Here is a 27816-nt window from a genome sequence, read left to right on the forward strand (position 1 = left end):
CATCTTAACTATGATCCAGGAGAGTCAATAGAGGACTACAATGGATTTGAAGGATGCTTATCCTCACATTGTGATGCATAAAGATCACCATCGTTTTTCAGGTTTGCCTTTCTAGACAGGCATTACCAGTTTGTAGCTCTTTCCTTTGGGATATCTACAGCCCCAAGAATCTTTATGGAGGTTCTGGGGTCGCTTTGGCGGTCCTTAGACCGCGGGGCATAGAAGTGGCCCCTTATTTAGACGACATCCTGATACAGGCGTCAAACATCCAAATTGCCCAGTCTCATACGGACGTAGTACTGGCATTTCTGAGATCACATGGGTGGAAAGTGAACAAGGAAAGAGTTCTCTATCCCCAATCTCAAGGGTTTCCCTCCTAGGGACTCTGATAGATTCTGTAGAAATGAAAATTTACCTGACGGAGTCCAGGTTGTCAAAAGTTTCTAAATTTCTGCCGTGTTTTTTATCATCCCATCCGCGCCCTTCGGTGGCTCAGTACATGAATGAAATCGGCTTAATTGTAGCGGCAAGGGACATAGTACCGTTTGCACGTCTACATTTCAGACCGCTGCAACTATGCATGCTCAGTCAGAGGAACGGGGATTACACAGATTTGTCCCCCTGTTAAACCTGGACCAAGAGACCAGAGATTCTCTTCTCTGGTGACTATGTCGGGTCCATCTGTCCAAGGGTATGACCTTCCGCAGGTCAGATGGGACAATTGTTACAATAGATGCCAGCCTTTTAGGTTGGGATGCAGTCTGGAACTCCCTGAAGGCTCAGGGATAGTGGACTTAGGAGGAGACCCTCCTTCTAATAAATATTCTGGAACTGGGAGTGATATTCCATGCTCTTCAGACTTGGCCTCAGTTAGCAACTCTGAGGTACATCATACTCAGTCGGACAATATACACGACTGTGGCTTACATCAGCCATCAAGGGGGAACAGAAGTTCCCTAGCGATGTTAGAAGTCTTACAATAATTCACTGGACAGAGACTCACTCTTGTCTATCAGCTATCCATATCCCAGGTGTTGAGAACTGGGAGGTGGATTTTCTAAGTTGTCAGACTTTTCTTCCGGGGGAGTGGGATTTCCTCCGGAGGTCAAGACCAAGCAGGAGAGGGCTTTGGTGTTTTTGACAGCGCCTGCGTAGCCACGCAGGACCTGGTATGCAGATCTGGTGGACATGTCATCCTTTCCATCACGGTCTCTGCTTCTGAGACAGGTCCCTCTACCTCAGGGTCCTTTCAACCATCTAAATAGAATCAATCTGAGATGGACTGCCTGGAGACTGAACGCTTGATGTTATCAAAGCATGGCTTCTCCGAGTCAGTCATTGATACCTTAATACAGACATGAAAGCCTGTCTCTAGGAAAATTGAACATAGATATGGTGTAAATATCTGATTGTTATGAATCCAAGGGTTACTCATGGAGTAAAGTCTGGATTCCCAGGATATTATCTTTTCTCCAAGATGTTTTTGAGAAAAGGGTTGTCAGCTAATTCCTTAAAAGGGGACAGATTTTTACTCTGTCTATTTTTTTGCACAAGCGTCTGGCAGGTATTCTAGACGTTCAGGCATTTGGTCAGGCTTTGGTTAGATCCAAGCCTGTGTTTAAAACTGTTGCTCCGCCATGGAGCTTAAACCTGATTCTTAAGGTTCTTCAAGAAGTTCCGTTTGAACCTTTTTTGTTCCATAGATATCAATCTTTATCTTGGAAAGTTCCTTTTGGGTAGCTAATTCCTCGACTCGTAGAGTCTCCAAGTTATCTGTGTTACAATGTGATTCTCCTTATCTGGTCCTTCGTACGGATAAGGTAGTCCTGCGTACCAACCTGTTTTTTTTCCTAAGGTGGTATCTAACAAGTACATCACTCGAGATAGTTGTTCCATGCTTGTATCCTAATCCTTCCTCAAAGAAGGAACGTCTATTACACAATATTGGACGTGGTTTGTGCTTTAAAGTTTTACTTACAAGCTACTACAGTTTTCATCAAACGTTCACCTTGTTTGTTGTCTATTCTGGACAGAGGAGAGGTCAAAAGACTTCAGCAGCCTCTCTGTCTTTTTGGTTAAAAAGCATAATTCATTTAGCTTATGAGACTGCTGGACAGCAGCCTCCTGAAGGGATTACAGCTCATTCTACTAGAGCTGTGGTTTTCACTTGGGCCTTTTTTAAATGTGGCTTCTGTTGAACAGATTTACAAGACGGAGTCTTGGTCTGCGCTTCATACTTTTCAAATTTAACAAATTTGATACCTTGCTTCTTCGGAGGCTATTTTTGGGAGAAAGGGTTTTTTACAGGCAGTGGTAACTTCCGTTTAAGTACCTGCCTTGTCCCTCCCATCATCCGTGTACTTTAGCTTTGGTATTGGTATTCCATAAGTAATGGATGATCCGTGGACTGGATACACTTAACAAGAGAAAACATAATTTATGCTTACCTGATAAATTTATTTCTCTTGTAGTGTATCCAGTCCACGGCCCGCCCTGTCACTTTAAGGCAGGTAATTTTTTCATTTGAACTACAGTCACCACTGCACCCTATGGTTTTTCCTTTCTCTGCATGTTTTCGGTCGAATGACTGAATATGGCAGTTAGGGGAGGAGCTATATAGCAGCTTTGCTGTGGGTGGACTCTTGCAGCTTCCTGTTGGGAAGGAGAATATATTCCATAAGTAATGGATGATCCGTGGACTGGATACACTACAAGAGAAATAAATTTATCAGGTAAGCATAAATTATGTTTTTTTCTAAGCAGCTGATTGTTTCACCTGTGCTGTAGTTCAGAAATCCACAAAATGTGACCTGTTAGGGAGGCCTTAGGACAGGTTTGAAAACCAGGGATATATATAAATATATATGTGTGTGCATGTAAATGTATATATTTACACTCACCGGCCACTTTATTAGGTACACCTTGCTAGTACCCGGTTGGACCCCCTTTTGCCTTCAGAACTGCCTTCATTCTTCGTGGCATAGATTCAACAAGGTGTTGGAAACATTCCTTAGAGATTTTGGTCCATATTGACATGATGGCATCACGCAGTTGCTGCAGATTTGTCGGCTGCACATCCATGATGCGAATCTCCTGTTCCACCACATCCCAAAGGTGTTCTATTGGATTGAAATCTGGTTACTGTGGACACCATTGGAGTACAGTGAACTCATTGTCATGTTCAAGAAACCAGTTTGAGATTATTTGAGCTTTGTGACATGGTGCATTATCCTGCTGGAAGTAGCCACCAGAAGATGGGTACACTGTAGTCATAAAGGAAGAAACATGGTCAGCAACAATAATCAGGTAGCCGTGGCGTTTAAACAATGCTCAATTGGTACTAAGAAAATATCCCCCACACCATTTGTAACAATGGACTAGGATATTTCTGATATCTTAGGAAAGAGTTAATATGAATCTCAGCTGCAGATCTAAAAGTTATTTCAAATTATTCTTGGTGAATAAATATGTATAATGTAACTTTCATAATGAATAAATAATTTGGTGTGTAGCTGTACAGGGAGTGCAGAATTATTAGGCAAATGAGTATTTTGACCACATCATCCTCTTTATGCATGTTGTCTTACTCCAAGCTGTATAGGCTCGAAAGCCTACTACCAATTAAGCATATTAGGTGATGTGCATCTCTGTAATGAGAAGGGGTGTGGTCTAATGACATCAACACCCTATATCAGGTGTGCATAATTATTAGGCAACTTCCTTTCCTTTGGCAAAATGTGTCAAAAGAAGGACTTGACAGGCTCAGAAAAGTCAAAAATAGTGAAATATCTTGCAGAGGGATGCAGCACTCTTAAAATTGCAAAGCTTCTGAAGCGTGATCATCGAACAATCAAGCGTTTCATTCAAAATAGTCAACAGGGTCGCAAGAAGCGTGTGGAAAAACCAAGGCGCAAAATAACTGCCCATGAACTGAGAAAAGTCAAGCGTGCAGCTGCCAAGATGCCACTTGCCACCAGTTTGGCCATATTTCAGAGCTTCAACATCACTGGAGCGCCCAAAAGCACAAGGTGTGCAATACTCAGAGACATGGCCAAGGTAAGAAAGGCTGAAAGACGACCACCACTGAACAAGACACACAAGCTGAAACATCAAGACTGGGCCAAGAAATATCTCAAGACTGATTTTTCTAAGGTTTTATGGACTGATGAAATGAGAGTGAGTCTTGATGGGCCAGATGGATGGGCCCGTGGCTGGATTGATAAAGGGCAGAGAGCTCCAGTCCGACTCAGACGCCAGCAAGGTGGAGGTGGAGTACTGGTTTGGGCTGGTATCATCAAAGATGAGCTTGTGGGGCCTTTTCGGGTTGAGGATGGAGTCAAGCTCAACTCCCAGTCCTACTGCCAGTTTCTGGAAGACACCTTCTTCAAGCAGTGGTACAGGAAGAAGTATGCATCCTTCAAGAAAAACATGATTTTCATGCAGGACAATGCTCCATCACACGCGTCCAAGTACTCCACAGCGTGGCTGGCAAGAAAGGGTATAAAAGAAGAAAATCTAATGACATGGCCTCCTTGTTCACCTGATCTGAACCCCATTGAGAACCTGTGGTCCATCATCAAATGTGAGATTTACAAGGAGGGAAAACAGTACACCTCTCTGAACAGTGTCTGGGAGGCTGTGGTTGCTGCTGCAAGCAATGTTGATGGTGAACAGATCAAAACACTGACAGAATCCATGGATGGCAGGCTTTTGAGTGTCCTTGCAAAGAAAGGTGGCTATATTGGTCACTGATTTGTTTTTGTTTTGTTTTTGAATGTCAGAAATGTATATTTGTGAATGTTGAGATGTTATATTGGTTTCACTGGTAAAAATAAGTAATTGAAATGGGTATATATTTGTTTTTTGTTAAGTTGCCTAATAATTATGCACAGTAATAGTCACCTGCACACACAGATATCCCCCTAAAATAGCTATAACTAAAAACAAACTAAAAACTACTTCCAAAACTATTCAGCTTTGATATTAATGAGTTTTTTGGGTTCATTGAGAACATGGTTGTTGTTCAATAATAAAATTAATCCTCAAAAATACAACTTGCCTAATAATTCTGCACTCCCTGTAGAAGTGAAATACTATATACTTATGACTATAACAGAGAATGGAGCATAAAGACAACAGTAACTCAGAGAAAACTGGTCTGAACAAAATCTCACAGCGTTTCTATGTGCAGGAATCAGATCAGTATAACAATAGGGCAGACATGACAGTCTATGCTATGCTGCATCTAATCATAGCAATTATGTGGACTTTTGTTACAGGTACGTGTTAATAACATATGGATCAAAATAAGCATGCAAAAAGTTAACAAGTACATGAATAGTCCAAAATGTTTTTACCGGTTATGATTAAGCAGAGTAAACGTTGGACAGTGTAGATGCGATCAGTGTGGTTGCAGAGCAGGGGAGATTCTAAAGGCAGTCTCAGTTTGCAGGTGGAGTTGATCAGCTGATTGGAATCAGTAAGCTTCACTGCTACAGGAATAGCAGCAAACAGTTCACTAGAAATGAACGTGGTTAAAGAAAACAAACAAAAGCTCATCAAATAGCAACTGCTACTGATGAGAGTTTAGAAAATACAATACTTTATTCCTTTGCACTTCAGATCAATTAACGGAGACAGATCTTCTGAGGAAAATAGGAGGCTTAGTACTACTAGCCCATAGGAAAACAAATACCAAGCAAAGAGGTCAAGAAGGGGAGGGAATATATACATTAAAGACTTAGTATAAACCCTCCCTTCCTTAAAGGTACAGGCTCATGACAGAACACCACCTCAAAAGGAACCACTCTGTGGTTCAAGGATGATGTCTGTCAAGGTGACGTCTATGAAAGTGAGAAACCAACTTAGGAGCAGAGAGGTTGGAAGAAGGCTCCCAAGAATCTTCCTCCTCATTAAATCCAGACCATCTTATGAGATACTGGAGTTCACCCTTATGACGTATGGAATCGAGTATTTGTTCAACTTCGTATTCAACTTCATCCACAATATCAGGCAGTGTGGTACCTGGCACCAGTTCCTCAGTAGGAACAAGACGATATGGCTTCAACAGAGCCACATGAATGGTGGGATGAATGTGGTATGTTGAAGGGAGTTCTAATGTAACAGTATTTTAATTAATGATCTTAGGACCCACATAGAGCTTATTGAATTTCTTACAAGGAGTATGGAGTTTTAAATTCTTTGTGGAGAGCCAGACTTTATCTCCCAGAGAATATTGAGGGGGATTACTGCGTTTGGAGTCGTAATAAGATTTTTGTCTCAATTGGGCTTCTTAGTACTACTAGCCCATAGGAAAACAAATACCAAGCAAAGAGGTCAGGAAGGGGAGGGAATATATACATTAAAGACTTAGTATAAACCCTCCCTTCCTTCAAGGTACAGACTTATGACACCATTACACCACCACCAGCAGCCTGAACCATTGATACAAGGCAGGATGGCTCCATGCTTTCATGTTGTTTACACCAAATTCTGACCCTACCATCTGAATTTCACAGCTGAAATTGAGACTCATCAGACCAGGCAATGTTTTTCCAATCTTCTATTGTCCAATTTTGGTGAGCCTGTGTGAATTGTAGTTTCCTGTTCTTAGCTGACAGGAGTAGCACCCGTTGTGGTCTTCTGCTACTGTAGCGCATCTGCATCAAGGTTCGACATGTTGTGCATTTAGAGGTGGTATTCTGCATACCTTGGTTGTAACAAGTGGTTGTTTGAATTGCTGTTGCCTTTCTATCATCTCGAACCAGTCTGCCCATTGTCCTCTGACCTCTGACATCAACAAGTCATTTTCGTCCACACAACTGCAACTCACAGGATATTTTCGGAAAGTTTGCTGTAAACCCTAGAGATGGTTGTGCGTGAAAATCCCAGTAGATCAGCAGTTTTTTAAATACTCAGACCAGCCCGACTGGTACCAACAACCATGCCACATTCAAAGTCCCTTAAATCCCCTTTCTTCCCCATTCTGATGCTCGGTTTGAACTTCAGCAAGTCGTCTTCACCACGTCTAGATGCCTAAATGCATTGAGTTACTGCCATGTGATTGACGGATTAGCAATTTGTGTTTAAAAAATGGGTGCTTTTGAGTGCACCTTAACATGTGTTATTTCTAAAAACACACGCCTAGATTATGAGTTTTGTCGGTAAGGCTGTGCGGTGCTAATGAGCAGTTTTTCCTTACGGCTCACCTACAGTAACGCTGGTATTATGGGTCTTTAGAAACCCGGCGTTAGCCGCAAAAAAGTGAGCGTAGAGCAAAATTTAGCTCCACATCTCACCTCAATACCAGCGCTGCTTACGTTAGCGTTAAGCTGGTACAACGTGCTCGTGCACGATTTCCCCATAGGCATCAATGGGGGAGAGCCGGCTGAAAAAAAAACCTAACACCTGCAAAAAAGCAGCGTAAAGCTCCTGACGCAGCCCCATTGATTCCTATGGGGAAATACTTTTTATATCTACACCTAACACCCTAACATGAACCCCGAGTCTAAACACCCCTAATCTGCCGCCCCCGACATCGCAGACACCTGCATTATATTATTAACACCTAATCTGCCGCTCCGGACACCGCCGCCACCTACATTATACTTATGAACCCCTAATCTGCCACCCTCAATGTCGCCGTAACCTACCTATACTTATTAACCCCTAATCTGCCGCCCTCAAAGTCGCCGCCAATATATTAAATGTATTAACCCCTAAGTCTAACCCTAACCCTAACATCCCCCTAACTTAAATATAATTTAAATAAATCTAAATAAAATAGCTATCATGAACTAAATTATTCCTATTTAAAACTAAATACTTACCTATAAAATAAACCCTAAGATAGCTACAATATAACTAATAGTTACATTGTAGCTATCTTAGGGTTTATTTTTATTTTACAGGCAAGTTTGTATTTATTTTAACTAGGTTAATAATAACTATTTAATAGCTACCTAGTTAAAATAAAGACAAATTTACCTATAAAATAAATCCTAACCTAAGTTACAATTACACCTAACACTACACTTTAATTAAATTAATTACCTAAACTAACTACAATTAAATACAATTGAAAAAAAATTATCTAAAGTACGAAACCCCCCCACTAAATTACAGAAAATTAATAAAATAATTACAAGAATTTAAAGCTAATTACACCTACTCTAATCCCCCTAACAAAATAAAAAAGCCCTCCAAAATATTAAAAATCCCTACCCTATACTAAATTACAAAGAGCATCCTCTTCAAACGAAGTCCAACTGAAGAATGAAGGTTCCTTTAAATGACATCATCCAAGATGGCGTCCCTTGAATTCCGATTCGCTGATAGAGTCTATCAGCCAATCGGAATTAAGGTAGGAAAAATCCTATTGGCTGATCCAATCAGCCAATAGGATTGAAGTTCAATCCTATTGGCTGATCCAATCAGCCAATATGATTTTTCCTACCTTAATTCCGATTGGCTGATAGAATTCTATAGTTGGTGGCCACAATTTTTTTTACAATCGTTCCTATATATAAAAGTTTTGATGTCTGCAAATTACTGGTAATTGCTGATAGTGTGAATGGTACCTTCCTCTTCCTCTGTATTTCCACTCCTTACGTTAGGACCTTCTTGTACTCAACCAATTCGTCTATCCAATAGGACTGGTGTGACAGCTTAGGTTCCTTAAATTCCTGGGTGTGTGTACTGGTCACAGGAGTTTCCTGTTACAGGTGCGGGTTAATCCGTTTCAGTTGACTCACTGTAATCCTTTGCTACGCGTTTCAGCTGATCTGTACAGCCTTTCTCAAGCTTTCTGATTATTAGGTAGCTGGCTAGCCTTTTTATACCCTTTACCAGATACTTAATCAAATCGTTAAGGGTCTCTAATTTGATTCATCTTGTAACTTGGTCTGTTTGAAGTATTTTAAACAACACAAATTATTTTTTTATATATAACGTTATACATTAGGTTATTCACATGTTTTGTTATCCAACGTGTTGAAATATTCTTTATCTTAAAATTGATTATATTCTTTGTATCAAAAATTCCTTCTCATACATTTAGTGTTGCTGTATTTACTCTAAATTTGAAGAACAAGATAATTAATATGTCTGTGCTTATATCTTATTCTCGACATTATATTAAATTCCTGACATCATTATGTAGTAAAGGTGTATGCTTTTTTAATAGTTTGTCATCTATTGTTAATAAAAAATATTATTGTTTTATTAAAGATATATTACCAATTGAAGGGAATTTGTGGAATTTGTTAAAAATATTGAAAGATGTAAAAAACAAATAAGTATAAATCTCACAAGTAGATAAATTACACAAGTACTAATATTAATACTATTATTATACGTCTGTACAATGTGCATACATATGTATGCTCCTCTTAGGACTTTTTCATGTATCTATGAAAATATGTACAACAATTGATTTTAATATTCATATTAATTCGACCCTAGCTTAAAAATGGAGATAAACTAAAATCTATATTCAATCCTTTTGGTTGTAGGGTTTCTAGTTCGTAAATCCATTTTAATTCTAATTTCTGTAATTCCTTTTCTGTATTGCCACCCCTCCAGTTTGGTTTTAATTTTGCTATCGCAGTATAGTTAAAAAATTTAGATTGCAATTGTTACAATTTAAAAATGTTGTGGGACTGGGAGGTCCTTATTCATGTCTTCTTCAGTTGCCTTTTCTCCAACATTGCTGTGTCCGGTCCACGGCGTCATCCTTACTTGTGGGAATATCTCTTCCCCAACAGGAAATGGCAAAGAGTCCCAGCAAAGCTGGCCATATAGTCCCTCCTAGGCTCCGCCCACCCCAGTCATTCTCTTTGCCGTTGCACAGGCAACATCTCCACGGAGATGGTTAAGAGTTTTTTGGTGTTTAAATGTAGTTTTTATTCTTCTATCAAGTGTTTGTTATTTTAAAATAGTGCTGGTATGTACTATTTACTCTGAAACAGAAAAAGATGAAGATTTCTGTTTGTGAGAGGAAGATGATTTTAGCAGACAGTAACTAAAATCGATTGCTGTTTCCACATAGGACTGTTGAGAGGAAGTAACTTCAGTTGGGGGAAGCAGTTAGCAGACTTTTCTGCTTAAGGTATGACTAGCCATATTTCTAACAAGACTGTGTAATGCTGGAAGGCTGTCATTTCTCCTCATGGGGACCGGTAAGCCATTTTCTTAGTCAAACAAACAGAATAAAGGGCTTAATATGGGCTAAAAAACTGGTAGACATTTTTATGGGCTAAATCGATTGCTTTATTTGGGCATTTTATTCATATTTATGCTGACAATTTGCATTTATAAACTTGGGGAACGTTTATTAAACGGCAGGCACTGTGTTAGACACCTTTTCCAGTCAGGGGGCCTTCCTAGTTGTAGACTGAGCCTCATTTTCGCGCCATTACTGCGCAGTTGTTTTTTGAGAGCAGGGCATGCAGATGCATGTGTGAGGATCAAAAAATTGCTGGAAAAGCTTCTAGAAGTCGTCAATTGGTATCGTATTCCCCTCTGGGCTTGGTTGGGTCTCAGCAAAGACTATAGCTGGGACTGTATAGGGGTTAAATTTATAAATGGCTCCGGTTCCGTTATTTTAAGGGTTAAAGCTCTGAAATTTGGTGTGCAATACTATTAATGCTTTAAGACACTGTGGTGAAATTTTGAACAATTCCTTCATACTTTTTCACATCAGTTCCTAAGGTTCGCTTTTCTGGACAAGCATTACCAGTTTGTGGCCCTCCCATTCGGGTTAGCCACTGCTCCAAGGATTTTCACAAAGGTGCTAGGGTCCCTTCTAGCGGTTCTAAGACCGAGGGGCATTGCAGTAGTACCTTACTTGGACGACATTCTAATACAAGCGTCGTCCCTGTCAAAAGCAAAGGCTCATACAGACATCGTTCTGGCCTTTCTCAGATCACACGGATGGAAGGTGAACATAGAAAAAAGTTCTCTGTCTCCGTCGACAAGAGTTCCCTTCTTGGGAACAATAATAGATTCCTTAGAAATGAGGATTTTTCTGACAGAGGTCAGAAAATCAAAACTTCTAAGCTCTTGTCAAGCTCTTCATTCTGTTCCTCGTCCTTCCATAGCGCAGTGCATGGAAGTAGTAGGGTTGATGGTTGCAGCAATGGACATAGTTCCTTTTGCATGAATTCATCTAAGACCATTACAACTGTGCATGCTCAAACAGTGGAATGGGGATTATACAGACTTGTCTCCAATGATTCAAGTAGATCAGAAGACCAGAGATTCACTCCGTTGGTGGCTGACCCTGGACCATCTGTCCCAGGGAATGAGCTTCCGCAGACGAGAGTGGGTCATTGTCACGATCGACGCCAGTCTAGTGGGCTGGGGCGCGGTCTGGGAATCCCTGAAAGCTCAGGGTCTATGGTCTCGGGAAGAGTCTCTTCTCCCGATAAACATTCTGGAACTGAGAGCGATATTCAATGCTCTCAGGGCTTGGCCTCAACTAGCAAAGGCCAGATTCATAAGGTTCCAATCAGACAACATGACGACCGTTGCGTATATCAATCATCAGGGGGGAACAAGGAGTTCCCTGGCGATGAAAGAAGTGACCAAAATAATTCAATGGGCGGAGGATTACTCCTGCCACCTGTCTGCGATCCACATCCCAGGTTTGGAAAACTGGGAGGCGGATTTTCGGAGTCGTCAGACATTCCATCCGGGGGAGTGGGAACTCCACCCGGAGATCTTTGCCCAAATAACCCAATTATGGGGCATTCCAGACATGGATCTGATGGCGTCTCGTCAGAACTTCAAGGTTCCTTGCTACGGGTCCAGATCCAGGGATCCCAAGGCGACTCTAGTAGATGCACTAGTAGCACCTTGGACCTTCAACCTAGCTTATGTATTTCCACCGTTTCCTCTCATTCCCAGGCTGGTAGCCAGGATCAATCAGGGGAGGGCCTCGGTGATCTTGATAGCTCCTGCGTGGCAACGCAGGACTTGGTATGCAGACCTGGTGAATATGTCATCGGTTCCACCATGGAAGCTACCTTTGAGACAGGACCTTCTTGTTCAGGGTCCATTCGAACATCCAAATCTGGTCTCCCTCCAGCTGACGGCTTGGAGATTGAACGCTTGATTCTATCGAAGCGTGGGTTTTCAGATTCTGTGATAGATACTCTGGTTCAGGCCAGAAAACCGGTAACTAGAAAAATTTACCATAAAATATGGAAAAGATATATCTGTTGGTGTGAATCCAAAGGATTCCCATGGAATAAGATAAAAATTCCTAAGATTCTCTCCTTTCTACAAGAAGGTTTGGAGAAAGGATTATCTGCAAGTTCTCTAAAGGGACAGATCTCTGCTTTATCTGTCTTACTACACAAAAGACTGGCAGCTGTGCCAGATGTTCAAGCATTTGTTCAGGCTCTGGTTAGGATCAAGCCTGTTTACAGACCTTTGACTCCTCCCTGGAGTCTAAATCTAGTTCTTTCAGTTCTTCAAGGGGTTCCGTTTGAACCTTTACATTCCATAGATATTAAGTTACTATCTTGGAAAGTTTTGTTTTTGGTTGCAATTTCTTCTGCTAGAAGAGTTTCAGAGTTATCTGCTCTGCAGTGTTCTCCGCCCTATCTGGTGTTCCATGCAGATAAGGTGGTTTTGCGTACTAAGCCTGGTTTTCTTCCTAAGGTTGTTTCTAACAAAAATATTAACCAGGAGATAGTTGTACCTTCTTTATGTCCGAATCCAGTTTCAAAGAAGGAACGTTTGTTACACAATTTGGACGTAGTCCGTGCTCTAAAATTCTATTTAGAGGCTACAAAGATTTCAGACAAACTTCTTCCTTGTTTGTTGTTTATTCTGGTAAAAGGAGAGGTCAAAAAGCGACTTCTACCTCTCTTTCCTTTTGGCTTAAAAGCATCATCCGATTGGCTTATGAGACTGCCGGACGGCAGCCTCCTGAAAGAATCACAGCTCACTCCACTAGGGCTGTGGCTTCCACATGGGCCTTCAAGAACGAGGCTTCTGTTGACCAGATATGTAAGGCAGCGACTTGGTCTTCACTGCACACTTTTGCCAAATTTTACAAATTTGATACTTTTGCTTCTTCGGAGGCTATTTTTGGGAGAAAAGTTTTGCAAGCTGTGGTGCCTTCCGTTTAGGTAACCTGATTTGCTCCCTCCCTTCATCCGTGTCCTAAAGCTTTGGTATTGGTTCCCACAAGTAAGGATGACGCCGTGGACCGGACACACCAATGTTGGAGAAAACAGAATTTATGCTTACCTGATAAATTACTTTCTCCAACGGTGTGTCCGGTCCACGGCCCGCCCTGGTTTTTTAATCAGGTCTGATGAATTATTTTCTCTAACTACAGTCACCACGGTACCATATGGTTTCTCCTATATATATTTCCTCCTGTCCGTCGGTCGAATGACTGGGGTGGGCGGAGCCTAGGAGGGACTATATGGCCAGCTTTGCTGGGACTCTTTGCCATTTCCTGTTGGGGAAGAGATATTCCCACAAGTAAGGATGACGCCGTGGACCGGACACACCGTTGGAGAAAGTAATTTATCAGGTAAGCATAAATTCTGTTTTCTATTGAAAGAATATGCTCTCTTGCTCTCTCTCTCACAGGTCTGGTGGACTTTCCTACATATTGCTTTCCACATAAGCATGTTATTAAAGGGACACTTAACACCTGAAAGCTAAATTCCTTAAATCTAACTCCTTCTGATTAATGAAACTCAAGTAATCACAGATGTCTATGCCATCTTGGAAGCTGACCCAAATTGTTTAAAAAAAAGTGTTTTCAATTACAATGCTGTACCTGTGCTTGATATTCTTATGTATGCAGCCATATTGTAACGTGCGTTGCACACAGGTACACGAACAGCGGATTGCTCTATTATGTATGCACAATGCTGCTTAGAGGAATCTCGCTCACTGTGATACACGCAGAGTGTGTGCTGCAGCGTTTGTAGAGACATTTTTATTTGTGAATGAATAGTATTTTTAACATCATAATATAATGTTATTTTAAAAACCAAATTACATTTCTCTTGTTAGGTGTATCCAGTCCACGAATCATCCATTACTTGTGGGATATTCTCCTTCCCAACAGGAAGTTGCAAGAGGATCACCCACAGCAGAGCTGCTATATAGCTCCTCCCCTAACTGCCATACCCAGTTATTCTCTTGCAAGCTCTCAACATAGCTGGAGGTAGTAAGAGGAAAGTGGTAAAATATAGTTAGTTTTTTCTTCAATCAAAAGTTTATTGTTTTTAAATGGTACCGGAGTGTACTATTTTATCTCAGGCAGCATTTAGAAGAAGAATCTGCCTGCATTTTTCTATGATCTTAGCAGAAGTAACTAAGATCCACTGCTATTCTCACATATGTCTGAGGAGTGAGGTAACTTCAGAGGGAGAATGGCGTGCAGGGTATCCTGCAATAAGGTATGTGCAGTTAAGTTTTTCTAGGGATGGAATTTGCTAGAAAATGCTGCTGATACAGGATTAATGTAAGTTAAAGCCTAAATACAGTGATTTAATAGCGACTAGTATCAGGCTTGCTATCAGAGGTATATACTCTGATTAATGTGCAATATAAAACGTTTGCTGGCATGTTTAATCGTTTTTATATATGCTTTGGTGATAAAACTTATTGGGACCTAGTTTTTTCCACATGGCTGGCTTTATTTTTGCCTAGAAACAGTTTCCTGAGGCTTTCCACTGTTATAGTATAAAAGTTACAGTTGGTGCAGTTAAAATTACAAACTGTGACATTCAGCTTCTCTCAGCAGTCCCCTGCATGCTATAGGACATCTCTGAAGGGCTCAAAAGGCTTCAAAAGTAGGAGCTGTGGCAGTTGTTATGACTGTTTAAAAAACATATTTTTCGTTTTGTTAATCTGTTTTTTGTATTAAGGGGTTAATCATCCATTTGCAAATGGGTGCAATGCTCTGCTAACTTGTTACATACACTGTAAAAATGTTGTTAGTTTAACTGCCTTTTTTCACTGTTATTTCAAATTTTGGCAAAATTTGTTTCTCTTAAAGGCACAGTAACGTTTTTTATATTGCTTGTTAACTTGATTTAAAGTGTTTTCCAAGCTTGATAGTCTCATTGCTCTTCTGTATAAACATGTCTGACATAGAGGAAACTCCTTGTTCATTATGTTTAAAAGCCATGGTGGAACCCCATAGGAGAATGTGTACTAAATGTATTGATTTCACTTTAAACAATAAAGATCAGCTGTTATCTTTAAAAGAATTATCACCAGAGGATTCTGACGAGGGGGAAGTTATGCCGACTAACTCTCCCAACGTGTCGGACCCTTTGACTCCCGCTCAAGGGACTCACGCTAAAATGGCGCCAAGTACATCAAAGACGCCCATAGCGATTACTTTGCAGGACATGGCGGCAATCATGGATAATACCCTGTCAGCGGTATTAGCCAGACTGCCTGAATTCAGAGGAAAGCGCAATAGCTCTGGGGTTAGACGTAATACAGAGCGCGCAGATGTTTTAAGGCCCATGTCTGATACTGCGTCACAATATGCAGAAGCTGAGGAAGAGCTTCAGTCTGTGGGTGACGTCTCTGACTCGGGGAAACCTGATTCAGATATGTCTACTTTTAAATTTAAGCTTGAGAACCTCCGGGTGTTGCTTGGAGAGGTTTTAGCTGCTCTGAATGACTGTGACACAATTGCAGTGCCAGAGAAATTGTGTAGACTGGATAAATACTATGCGGTGCCGGTGTGTACTGACGTTTTTCCAATACCTAAAAGGTTTACAGAAATTATTACTAAGGAGTGGGACAGATCCGGTGTGCCATTTCCCCCCCCTCCTATTTTTAGATTTTTTTTTCCAATAAACGCCACCACACGGGACTTATGGCAGACGGTCCTTAAGGTGGAGGGAGCAGTTTCTACTTTAGCAAAGTGTACCACTATCCCTGCCGAGGACAGTTGTGCTTTTTCAGATCCAATGGATAAAAAATTAGAAGGTTACCTTAAGAAAATGTTTATTCAACAAGGTTTTATCCTGCAGCCTCTTGCATGCATTGCTCCTGTCACTGCTGCTGCGGCGTTCTGGTTTGAGTCTCTGGAAGAGGCCTTTCAGACAGCTACTCCATTGACTGAAATACTTGACAAGCTTAGAACACTTAAGCTAGCTAATTCTTTTGTTTCTGATGCCATTGTTCATTTGACTAAACTAACGGCTAAGAATTCTGGATTTGCCATCCAGGTGCGTAGGGCGCTATGGCTTAAATCTTGGTCAGCTGACGTGACTTCAAAGTCTAAATTACTTAACATTCCCTTCAAGGGGCAGACCCTATTCGGGCCTGGTTTGAAAGAAATTATTGCTGACATTACTGGAGGTAAGGGTCATACCCTTCCTCAGGACAGGGCCAAATCAAGGGCCAAACAGTCTAATTTTCGTGCCTTTCGAAACTTCAAGGCAGGTGCAGCATCAACTTCCTCTGCTACAAAACAAGAGGGAACTTTTGCGCAATCCAAGCCGGCCTGGAAATCTAACCAGGCCTGGAGCAAAGGCAAGCAGGCCAGAAAGCCTGCTGCTGCCTCTAAGACAGCATGAAGGAACGGCAGACTTTCTCTCTTCGCCCAGGTGTGGACAAGAGATGTTCAGGATCCCTGGGCGTTGGAGATCATATCTCAGGGATATCTTCTGGACTTCAAAGCTTCCTCCCCACAAGGGAGATTTCACCTTTCAAGATTATCTGTAAACCAGATAAAGAAAGAGGCATTCTTACGCTGTGTGCAAGACCTCCTAATAATGGGAGTGATCCATCCAGTTCCACAGATGGAACAAGGACAGGGATTTTATTCAAATCTGTTTGTGGTTCCCAAAAAAGAGGGAACCTTCAGACCAATTTTGGATCTAAAGATCTTAAACAAATTCCTCAGAGTTTCATCGTTCAAAATGGAAACTTTTCGGACAATCCTACCTATGATCCAGGAGGGTCAGTACATGACCACAGTGGATTTGAAGGATGCTTACCTTCATATACCGATTCACAAAGATCATCATCGGTTCCTAAGGTTTGCCTTTCTAGACAGGCATTACCAGTTTGTGGCTCTTCCCTTCGGGTTAGCTACAGCCCCAAGAATTTTTACAAAGGTTCTGGGGTCTCTTCTGGCGGTCCTAAGACCACGGGGCATAGCAGTGTGGCCCCTTATCTAGACGACATCCTGATACAGGCGTCAAACTTCCAAATTGCCAAATCTCATACGGACATAGTGTTGGCATTTCTGAGGTCGCATGGCTGGAAAGTGAACGAGGGAAAGAGTTCTCTATCACCCCTCACAAGGATTCCTTCCTAGGAACTCTGATAGATTCTGTAGAAATGAAAATTTACCTGACGGAGTCCAGGTTATCAAAGCTTCTAAATTCCTGCCGTGTTCTTCACTACATTCCGCGCCCTTCGGTGGCTCAGTGCATGGAAGTGATCGGCTTAATGGTAGCGGCGATGGACATAGTGCCATTTGCGCACCTACATCTCAGACCGCTGCAATTATGCATGCTCAGTCAGTGGAATGGGGATTACACAGATTTGTCCCCTCTGCTTAATCTGGATCAAGAGACCAGAGATTCTCTTCTCTGGTGGCTATCTCGGGTCCATCTGTCCAAAGGTATGACCTTTTCGCAGGCCAGATTGAACAATTGTAACAGATGCCAGCCTTCTAGGTTGGGGTGCAGTCTGGAATTCCCTGAAGACTCAGGGATCGTGGACTCAGGAGGAGAAACTCCTCCCAATAAATATTCTGGAGGCAATATTCAATGCTCTTCTAGCTTGGCCTCAGTTAGCAACCCTGAGGTTCATCAGATTTCAGTCGGACAACATCACGACTGTGGCTTACATCAACCATCAAGGGGGGACCAGGAGCTCCCTAGCGATGTTAGAAGTCTCCAAGATAATTCGCTGGGCAGAGACTCACTCTTGCCATCTATCAGCGATCCATATCCCAGGTGTAGAGAACTGGGAGGCGGATTTTCTAAGTCGTCAGACTTTTCATCCGGGGGAGTGGGAACTCCATCAGGAGGTGTTTGCTCAATTGGTTCATCGTTGGGGCACACCAGAATTGGATCTCATGGCGTCTCGCCAGAACGCCAAGCTTCCTTGTTACGGATCCAGGTCCAGGGACCCAGAAGCGACGCTGATAGATAACCGTGGTTCTTCAACCTGGCTTATGTGTTTCCACCGTTTCCTCTGCTCCCTCGACTGATTGCCAAAATCAAACTGGAGAGAGCATCGGTGATCTTGATCGCGCCTGCGTGGCCACGCAGGACCTGGTATGCAGACCTGGTGGACATGTCATCCTTTCCACCTTGGCCTCTGCCTCTGAGACAAGACCTTCTACTACAAGGTCCTTTCAATCATCCAAATCTAATTTCTCTGAGACTGACTACCTGGAGATTGAACGCTTGATTTTATCAAGGTGTGGCTTCTCCGAGTCAGTCATTGATACCTTAATACAGGCACGAAAGCCTGTAACCAGGAAAATCTACCATAAGATATGGCGCAAATATCTTCATTGGTGTGAATCCAAGAATTACTCATGGAGTAAGGTTAGGATTCCTAGGATATTGTCCTTTCTCCAAGAGGGTTTGGATAAAGGATTATCAGCTAGTTCTTTAAAGGTACAGATTTCTGCTCTGTCTATCCTTTTGCACAAGCGTCTGGCAGAGGTTCCAGACGTCCAGGCATTTTGTCAGGCTTTGGTTAGAATTAAGCCTGTGTTTAAACCTGTTGCTCCTCCATGGAGCTTAAACTTGGTTCTTAAGGTTCTTCAAGGAGTTCCGTTTGAACCCCTTCATTCCATTGATATCAAAATTTTATCTTGGAAAGTTCTGTTTTTGATGGCTATTTCCTCGGCTCGTAGAGTCTCTGAGTTATCAGCTTTACAATGTGATTCTCCTTATCTGATTTTCCATACAGATAAAGTAGTTCTGCGTACAAAACCTGGGTTTTTACCTAAGGTAGTTTCCAACAAGAATATCAATCAAGAGATTGTTGTTCCATCATTGTGTCCTAATACTTCTTCAAACAAGGAACGTCTTTTACATAATTTGGACGTAGTCCGTGCTTTAAAGTTTTACTTACAAGCGACTAAAGATTTTCGTCAAACATTTTCCCTGTTTGTTGCTTACTCTGGACAGAGGAGAGGTCAAAAGGCTTCGGCAACCTCTCTTTCTTTTTGGCTTCGGAGCGTAATACGCTTAGCCTATGAGACTGCTGGACAGCAGCCCCCTGAAAGGATTACAGCTCATTCTACTAGAGCTGTGGCTTCCACCTGGGCCTTTAAAAATGAGGCTTCTGTTGAACAGATTTGCAAAGCGGCGACTTGGTCTTCGCTTCATACCTTTTTCAAAATTTTACAAATTTGATACTTTTGCTTCTTCGGAGGCTATTTTTGGGAGAAAGGTTCTACAGGCAGTGGTCCCTTCCGTTTAAGTACCTGCCTTGTCCCTCCCTTCATCCGTGTACTTTAGCTTTGGTATTGGTATCCCACAAGTAATGGATGATCCGTGGACTGGATACACCTAACAAGAGAAAACATAATTTATGCTTACCTGATAAATTTATTTCTCTTGTGGTGTATCCAGTTCACGGCCCGCCCTGTCCTTTTAAGGCAGGTCTAAATTTTAGACTACAGTCACCACTGCACCCTATGGTTTCTCCTTTCTCGGCTAGTTTCGGTCGAATGACTGGATATGGCAGTTAGGGGAGGAGCTATATAGCAGCTCTGCTGTGGGTGATCCTCTTGCAACTTCCTGTTGGGAAGGAGAATATCCCACAAGTAATGGATGATCCGTGGACTGGATACACCACAAGAGAAATAAATTTATGAGGTAAGCATAAATTATGTTTTTATAATGTTCCCTAAACAAATCTGATGAAGTCAGTGCATGGCTCCAGGCACCATACTTGAAAATAGCAAGCTACTGGGAGAGAGGGGAGAGAACAGTCCTGGGAATAATGGGTAAAGCTTTGCGTAGTAAAATACGAGCTCCGTGGTGTGATGGTTATATCTAATGGTTCCTGACCCTGCAGTTCATAATACTGCACCGGGAGTTCCTTTCTCTTTCAGCCCTAATGTTAAAACCCTCCGGGGACTTGAAGCGCGACTCCTACTGTTGGCTTGACATAGACAGCCCAGCTCGTCACTGCCAGGGAGTGTGTGCAAACTCCACAACTGCAGCCTGTCACAGCCAGTGAGCATCTGGTAACGCGCTTCAAGTCCCAGGAGGGTTTTAACATTAGGGCTGAAAGAGAAAGGAACTTCCGGTGCAGTATTATGTACTGCAGGGTCAGGAACCATTAGATATAACCATCACACCATGGAGCTTGTATTTTACTATGCAAAGCTTTATCCATTGTTCCCAGGACTGTTCTTCTCTTCCCTCCCCCTCTCTCCCAGTAGCTTGATATTTTCAAGTATGGTGCCTGGAGCCGTTCACTGACTTCATCAGATTTGTTTAGGGAACATTATAAAATGTAATTTGGTTTTTACAATAATATTATATTATGATGTTAAAAATACTATTCATTCACAAATAAAAATGTCTCTACAAACGCTGCAGCACACACTCTGCGTGTATCACAGTGAGCGAGATTCCTCTAAGCAGCATAGTGCATACATAATAGAGCAATGTGCTTTGCGTGTCACGTGACTGCTGTGCTCATGTAAGTTACAATATGGCAGCATGCATAGAAACATCAGGCACAGGTACAACATTGTAATTGTATACACTTTTTTTTAACAATTTGGGGTAAGCTGTCAAGATTTCATAGAAATCAATGCTTACGTTTGTTTGATCAGAAGGAGTTAGATTTATGTTTTTTAGCAGGTGTTTAATGTCCCTTTAAGTACACTATATTCTTGTCAGTGTATCCAATGAGGTCTTTAATTGCTGTATTCCTTACCTGTACTATTGGAACTAAACTTAGTTGTTTTTTTTTTCAGAATGTCTGCATGCTTTACATGCTAAACAAGGGAAGAATCCTTTTTTTTCATTTCCAAAAATGTCTTTGTCTAAATTGTTTCTTCTTTTTAATTCAGTTGGTGCTAATTTGTTCTTCAAATTGTTTGCTTTTTTATAAATTATACGTGGCTTCTCACCTATAATTCCTTTTAGTTTCTTATCCCTTTGTAACAAACCTTAGTGTTTATTCAGTATTCTCCTCATTATTTCATGATTACTATTGTATTGAGTTATGAATGGTACTAATGTCTCTTCCTCTTTCTTATCCATTTGGTGGCTTTTTTCTTTATGTATGATTTCATTTCTATTTCTTACTTTCACATTTTGTCTTATTTCTTCTATATCTGTTTCTTTATAGCCTCTTTCTATAAATTTAGTTTTAATGACCTCAGACTGTTCTAAGTAGTCCTTATCTTGTGTGCAGTTCTTTTTTATGCGTAACATTTGCCCCTTAGGTATGTTCTTCTTCCATTTAGTATAATGGCAACTTTCTACATGGATGTAGTTGTTACAATCCTCGGGTTTGAAATGTGTTCTTGTATTTAATACATTATTTTCTACAAAAAATTCGAGATCTAAGAAGACTATTTTTTCTTTGCTAGAGTCAAAAGTGAATTTTAGGTTTTTATCATTTTCTCCCATTTTATTATAGAAGTCCAAAAATGAGTTGTCATCACCCCTCCATATGATAAAAATATCGTCTTTTAAAGCAGAACAGGTTTTGCTCCAAGCTGCGTGTTAGAAAGAAATTCGCTTTCCCAATGACCCATAAACAAATTAGCGTAACTTGGGGCGAACCTGGTCCCCATGGCTGTACCGCATATTTGATTGTAAAATTTATTTCCATAATTAAAATAATTATGTGTCAATATAAATTTGATGCTTTCCATAATGAAATGTATCTGTTCATGAATTAGAGAATTGTCTAGGTTTAGATAATATTCAACTGCTTCTAAGCCATCTCTATGTCTAATATTTTAATAGAGTGATGTGACATCACAAGTTATTAACTGCATTCCTTCATTAAACTCTAAATGTTCTAGTATTCTTATTAAATCTGTTGAGTCCTTTAAATAACTATCCAATGTGATGACGTACTTTTGGAGATATATATATCCACATATTGGGATAGGTTAGCAGTGAGTGATCCTATTCCTGATACTATTGGACGGCCCGGGGGATCTGTTATTGATTTATGTATTTTAGGTAGTATATAGAATAATGGAATTCTCGGATAAATGGGCAATAGATAATTAAACTCTTGCTCTGTTATAATTCCATTATTCTTAGCTTCAGTCAATATCATTCTTAATTCTAATTTACAAAATCTTGTTGGATTCCTTATACATTCCTTATATGTGATTGGGTCATTTAATAAGTCCATACATATCTTGTTATAGTGGTCTTTCTCTAAGATCACTATTCCCCCACCCTTATACGCCAGTTTGATCACTATATTATGTAAGTTCTCTAGTTCCCTTAGCTCTTAGCTATTCTGTCTTCTAGTCATATTCTATGTTTTCTTTTTTAAATCCTCATCATTAATTTAAAAGTTCATCTTAGTTGCAAAAGCTTATATTTCTCCAACATTGGTGTGTCCGGTCCACGGTGTCATCCATTACTTGTGGGATATTCTCCTCCCCCACAGGGAAAGGCAAGGAGAGCACACAGCAAGAGCTGTCCATATAGTCCCTCCCAGGCTCCGCCCCCCCCAGTCATTCTCCTTGCCGCTCTGAACAAGTAGCATCTCCTCGGGGATGGTGAGGAGTTTGTGGTGTTTAGTTGTAGTTTTTTATTCTTCTATCAAGAGTTTGTTATTTTAAAATAGTGCTGGTATGTACTATTTACTCTGAAACAGAAAGAGATGAAGAGTTCTGTTTGTGAGAGGAATATGATTTTAGCAGCAGTTACTAAAATCGTTTGCTGTTTCCACATAGGACTGTTGAGATGAAATAACTTCAGTTGGGGGAAACAGTTAGCAGACTTTCTGCTTAAGGTATGACTAGCCATATTTCTAACACTGTGTAATGCTGGAAGGCTGTCATTTTCCCCTCATGGGGATCGGTAAGCCATTTTCTTAGTCTCAAACAGAATAAAGGGCTTATTATGGGCTATAAACTGGTAGACACTTTTAGGGGCTAAATCGATTGTTTTATTTAAGTATTATATGCAGTTTGAAGTTGTATTTCACACTTTTATAACATTGGGGAACGTTTTTAGCACCAGGCACTTGTTAAGACACCTTCCTAGTCAGGAAGGGCCTTTCTCTGTAGTAGGCAGAGCCTCATTTTCGCGCCATTACTGTGCAGTTCATTTTGAGTTCAGTACATGCAGCTGCATGTGTGAGGGTCTGGAATCCACTAAAAACGTTCCTAGAAGGCTTCATTTGGTATCATATACCCCCCTGGGATTGGTGAAGTTGCAGCAAAGGCTGTGGCTGGGACTGTAAGGGGGTTAAAATTAAAAACGGCTCCGGTTTCCACATTTTAAGGGTTAACAGCTTGAAAATTGGGGTGCAATACTTTGAATGTATTAAGACACTGTGGTGAAAATTTGGTAAAGATTGGATAATTCCTTCCTAGTTTTTCACATATTCAGTAATAAAGTGTGCCCTGTTTAACATTTAAAGAGACAGTAACGGTTTTGTTTTAAAACGGTTTTTGTGCTTTATTAACCAGTTTAAGCCTGTTTAACATGTCTGTACCTTCAGATAGATCATGTTCTGTATGTATGGTAGCCAATGTGGTTCCCCCTTCAAATATAGTGTGATAATTGTGCCATAGCGTCCAAACAAAGTAAGGACAGTACTGTCACAAATTGTAAAGTTGCCCAGGATGATTCCTCAGATGAAGGAAGTAGACATAGTTCTACATCATCTCCTTCTGTGTCTATACCAGTTATGCCCGCGCAGGCGACCCCTAGTACTTCTAGCGCGCCAATGCTTGTTACTATACAGTAATTGACGGCAGTAATGGATAACTCCATAGCTAATATTTTATCCAAAATGCCAGCATTTCAGAGAAAGCGCGATTGCTCTGTTTTAAACACTGTAGAGCAGGAGGGCGCTGATGATAATTTTTCTGTCATACCCTCACACCAATCTGAAGTGGCAGTGAGGGAGGGTTTGTCAGATGAGGAAATTTCTGATACAGGAAGAATTTCTCAGCAGGCAGAACCTGATGTTGTGACATTTAAATTTAAATTAGAGCATCTCTGCGCATTACTTAAGGAGGTGCTATCTACTCTGGATGATTGTGACAATCTGGTCAACCCAGAAAAATTGTGCAAGATGGACAGTTCCTTGAGGTCCCGGTGCACCCTGATGCTTTTCCGATACCTAAACGGGTGGCGGACATAGTGAATAAGGAGTGGGAGAAGCCAGGCATACCTTTTGTCCCTCCTCCTATATTTAAGAAATTGTTCCCTATGGTCGACCCCAGGAAGGACACATGGCAAACAGTCCCTAAGGTCGAGGGGGAGTTTTCTACTCTAGCCAAGCGCACGACCATTCCTATTGAGGACAATTGTGCTTTCAAAGATCCTATGGATAAAAAATTGGAGGGTTTGCTTAAAAAGATTTTTGTACAGCAAGGTTACCTCCTTCAACCTATTTTGTGCATTATTCCTGTCACTACAGCGGCATGGTTCTGGTTCGAGGAACTGGAAAAGTCGCTCAGTAGGGAGACTCCGTATGAGGAAGTCATGGATAGAATTTACGCACTTAAGTTAGCTAATTCCTTTATTTTAGACGCCGCTTTGCAGTTAGCAAGGTTAGCGGCAAAAAATTCAGGGTTTACATTTGTGGCTAAGAATAAGTCCAATTTTCGTTCCTTTCGCAATTTCAGGAACGGACCGGCTTCCAACTCGGCAGCCTCTAGACAAGAGGGTAACGCTTCCCAGACTAAACCAGCTTGGAAATCAATGCAAGACTGGAACAAGGGTAAACAGGCCAAGAAGCCTGCTGCTGCTACCAAGACAGCATGAAGAGGTAGCCCCCGATCCGGAACCGTATCTAGTAGGGGGCAGACTCTCTCTCTTTGCTCAGGCTTGGGCAAGAGATGTTCAGGATCCCTGGGCACTAGAAATAGTCTCTCAGGGTTATCTTCTAGAATTCAAGGAACTACCCCCAAGGGGAAGGTTCCACATGTCTCACTTATCTTCAAACCAAGTAAAGAGACAGGCATTCTTACATTGTGTAGAAGACCTGTTAAAGATGGGAGTGAAAGAACGAAATGGTATGACACAACTTTTGACCTAGAAGCAAAATCTTTTTAAGCTACCCACGGACAAAACGAGGACTACACTGTGAAGGGCCAGGCGCTCAAATTGAAGCCGGCTTTAAGTCACACACTAATGGTCCTTTTACTACTATATCTACAGAGGAAATCTGGTTATTTTGTGACCCTGCGTGCGATCCTGCACTAAGAGCGGAGTTCACCATCTTTATTATAGCGGCCGCTATAGTTCACCTTCAAGCTATCCTGACCAATAGGATTGCCCATACAGAGACGACGCCTCCCGATTTGTGACGTCACGGGACACGTACACGCCTCACGGAGGTGCCTCTTGATACACGGACGGTACACCTAAAGGTAAAACGGGTCTACACTAACCCGGCTCTGGTTCTCCTTTGAATAATCTGAGGACTTTAGATTTGATGCTGACTTCTCCCTCATAATATTGAGATAAGGTGTATATTGGCAACAACAGTTTTTATTGTGTGTTTTTATACATCGGAGACGTCCGATTCTTAAATGATCTATGTTTTTTTCCTTTTTTAGGACATATATCAATGTGATTGTTTGTTTTAAATATAACAAGTAAACTGATCCTATTTATTTCTATTTTGTCTGTATAGCAATTATTTTTAAACTGTTTAGCACCTTTAGCTTTTTTAGCGCTTCTCCTCATTTTCGTTCTTTCACTTATCTTTTTTTCCCTAATTTGAGGGACTTTAGGGTTGGAGTAGCCTGGTGCCTCTTGCGCACACTTTAACACACTTGCACACACAAAGATGGGAGTGATACACCTAGTTCCAACTGTGGAACAAGGTCAGGGGTTTTACTCACATCTGTTTGTAGTTCCCAAAAAAAGAGGGAACTTTCAGACCAATTCTGGATTTAAAAATTCTAAACAAATTTCTCAGAGTGCCATCGTTCAAAATGGAAACTATTCGAACGATTTTACCTACAATCCAGGAGGGTCAATTTATGACTACCGTGGATCTAAAGGATGCGTATCTGCATATTCCTATCCACAAAGATCATCATCAGTTCCTAAGGTTCGCCTTTCTGGATGTGGCTCTCCCATTCGGACTAGCCACTGCTCCAAGGATTTTCACAAAGGTGCTCGGGTCCCTTCTAGCGGTTCTAAGACCCAGGGGCATTGCAGTGGCACCTTACTTGGACGACATCCTAATTCAAGCGTCGTCTCTTTCAAAGACAAAGGCTCACACAGACATTGTTCTAGCCTTTCTCAGATCTCACGGGTGGTAGGTGAACATAGAAAAAAGTTCCCCGTCTCCGTCAACAAGAGTCCCTTTCTTGGGAACAATAATAGATTCTTTAGAAATGAAGATTTTCCTGACAGATGTCAGAGAGTCAAAGCTTCTAAACGCTTTTCAAGTTCTTCACTCTGTTCTACGGCCTTCCATAGCTCAGTGCATGGAAGTAGTAGGGTTTTTTGGTTGCAGCAATGGACATAGTTCCTTTTGCGCGAATTCATCTAAGACCATTACAACTGTGCATGCTCAAACAGTGGAATGGGGACTATACAGACTTGTCTCCAGTGATTCAAGTAGATCAGAAGACCAGAGACTCACTCCGTTGGTGGCTGACCCAGGATCACCTGTCCCAGGGAATGAGCTTCCGCAGACCAGAGTGGGTCATTGTCACGACCAACGCCAGTCTATTAGGCTGGGGCGCGGTCTGGGATTCCCTGAAAGCTCAGGGTCTATGGTCTCGGGAAGAGTCTCTTCTACCAATAAACATTCTGGAACTCAGAGCGATATTCAATGCTCTCCGGGCTTGGCCTCAACTAGCAAAGGCCAGATTCATAAGATTCCAATCAGACAACATGACGACTGTTGCTTACTTCAACCATCAGGGGGGAACAAGGAGTTCCCTGGTGATGAGAGAGGTGACCAAGATCATCAAATGGGCGGAGGATCACTCCTGCCACCTGTCTGCGATCCACATCCCAGGAGTGGAAAACTGGGAGGCGGATTATCTGAGTCGTCAGGCAATGGGGCATTGCAGACATGGATCTGATGGCGTCTCGTCAGAACTTCAAGGTTCCTTGCTACGGGTCCAGATCCAGGGATCCCAAGGCGACTCTAGTGGATGCATTAGTGGCGCCTTGGACTTTCAACCTAGCTTATGCATTTCCACCGTTCCCTCTCATTCCCAGGCTGGTAGCCAGGATCAAACAGGAGAAGGCCTCGGTGATTTTGATAGCTCCTGCGTGGCCACGCAGGACTTGGTATGCAGACCTGGTGAATATGTCATCGGCTCCACCATGGAAGCTACCTTTGAGACGGGATCTTCTAGTACAAGGTCCATTCGAACATCCAAATCTAGTTTCTCTCCAGCTGACTGCTTGGAAATTGAACGCTTGATTTTGTCTAAGCGTGGGTTTTCGGATTCTGTGATAGATACTCTGGTACAAGCCAGAAAACCTGTGACTAGAAAGATTACCATAAAATATGGAAAAGATATATCTGTTGGTGTGAATCCAAGGGATTCCCATGGAGTAAGATTAAAATTCCTAGGATCCTTTCCTTTCTCCAAGAAGGTTTGGATAAGGGATTATCAGCGAGTTCTCTAAAAGG

General features: G+C 41.6%; 1 protein-coding gene across 1 annotated transcript in view; it reads left to right on the top strand.

The window, feature by feature from the left end:
• The window catches only part of LOC128644145 (uncharacterized), a gene marked incomplete at its 3' end in the record, with an annotated part of 268123 nt that overhangs the window by 59360 nt on the left and 180947 nt on the right, over positions 1 to 27816 (top strand). The window contains exon 3 of the mRNA XM_053696855.1: positions 5768 to 6097. Within this exon, the coding sequence (XP_053552830.1) occupies positions 5768 to 6097 (330 nt within the window). The remainder of the gene's footprint in view (positions 1 to 5767; positions 6098 to 27816) is intronic.

The sequence above is a fragment of the Bombina bombina genome, unplaced genomic scaffold, assembly GCF_027579735.1.
Source record: "Bombina bombina isolate aBomBom1 unplaced genomic scaffold, aBomBom1.pri scaffold_557, whole genome shotgun sequence".
Taxonomy (NCBI): Eukaryota; Metazoa; Chordata; class Amphibia; order Anura; family Bombinatoridae; genus Bombina; species Bombina bombina.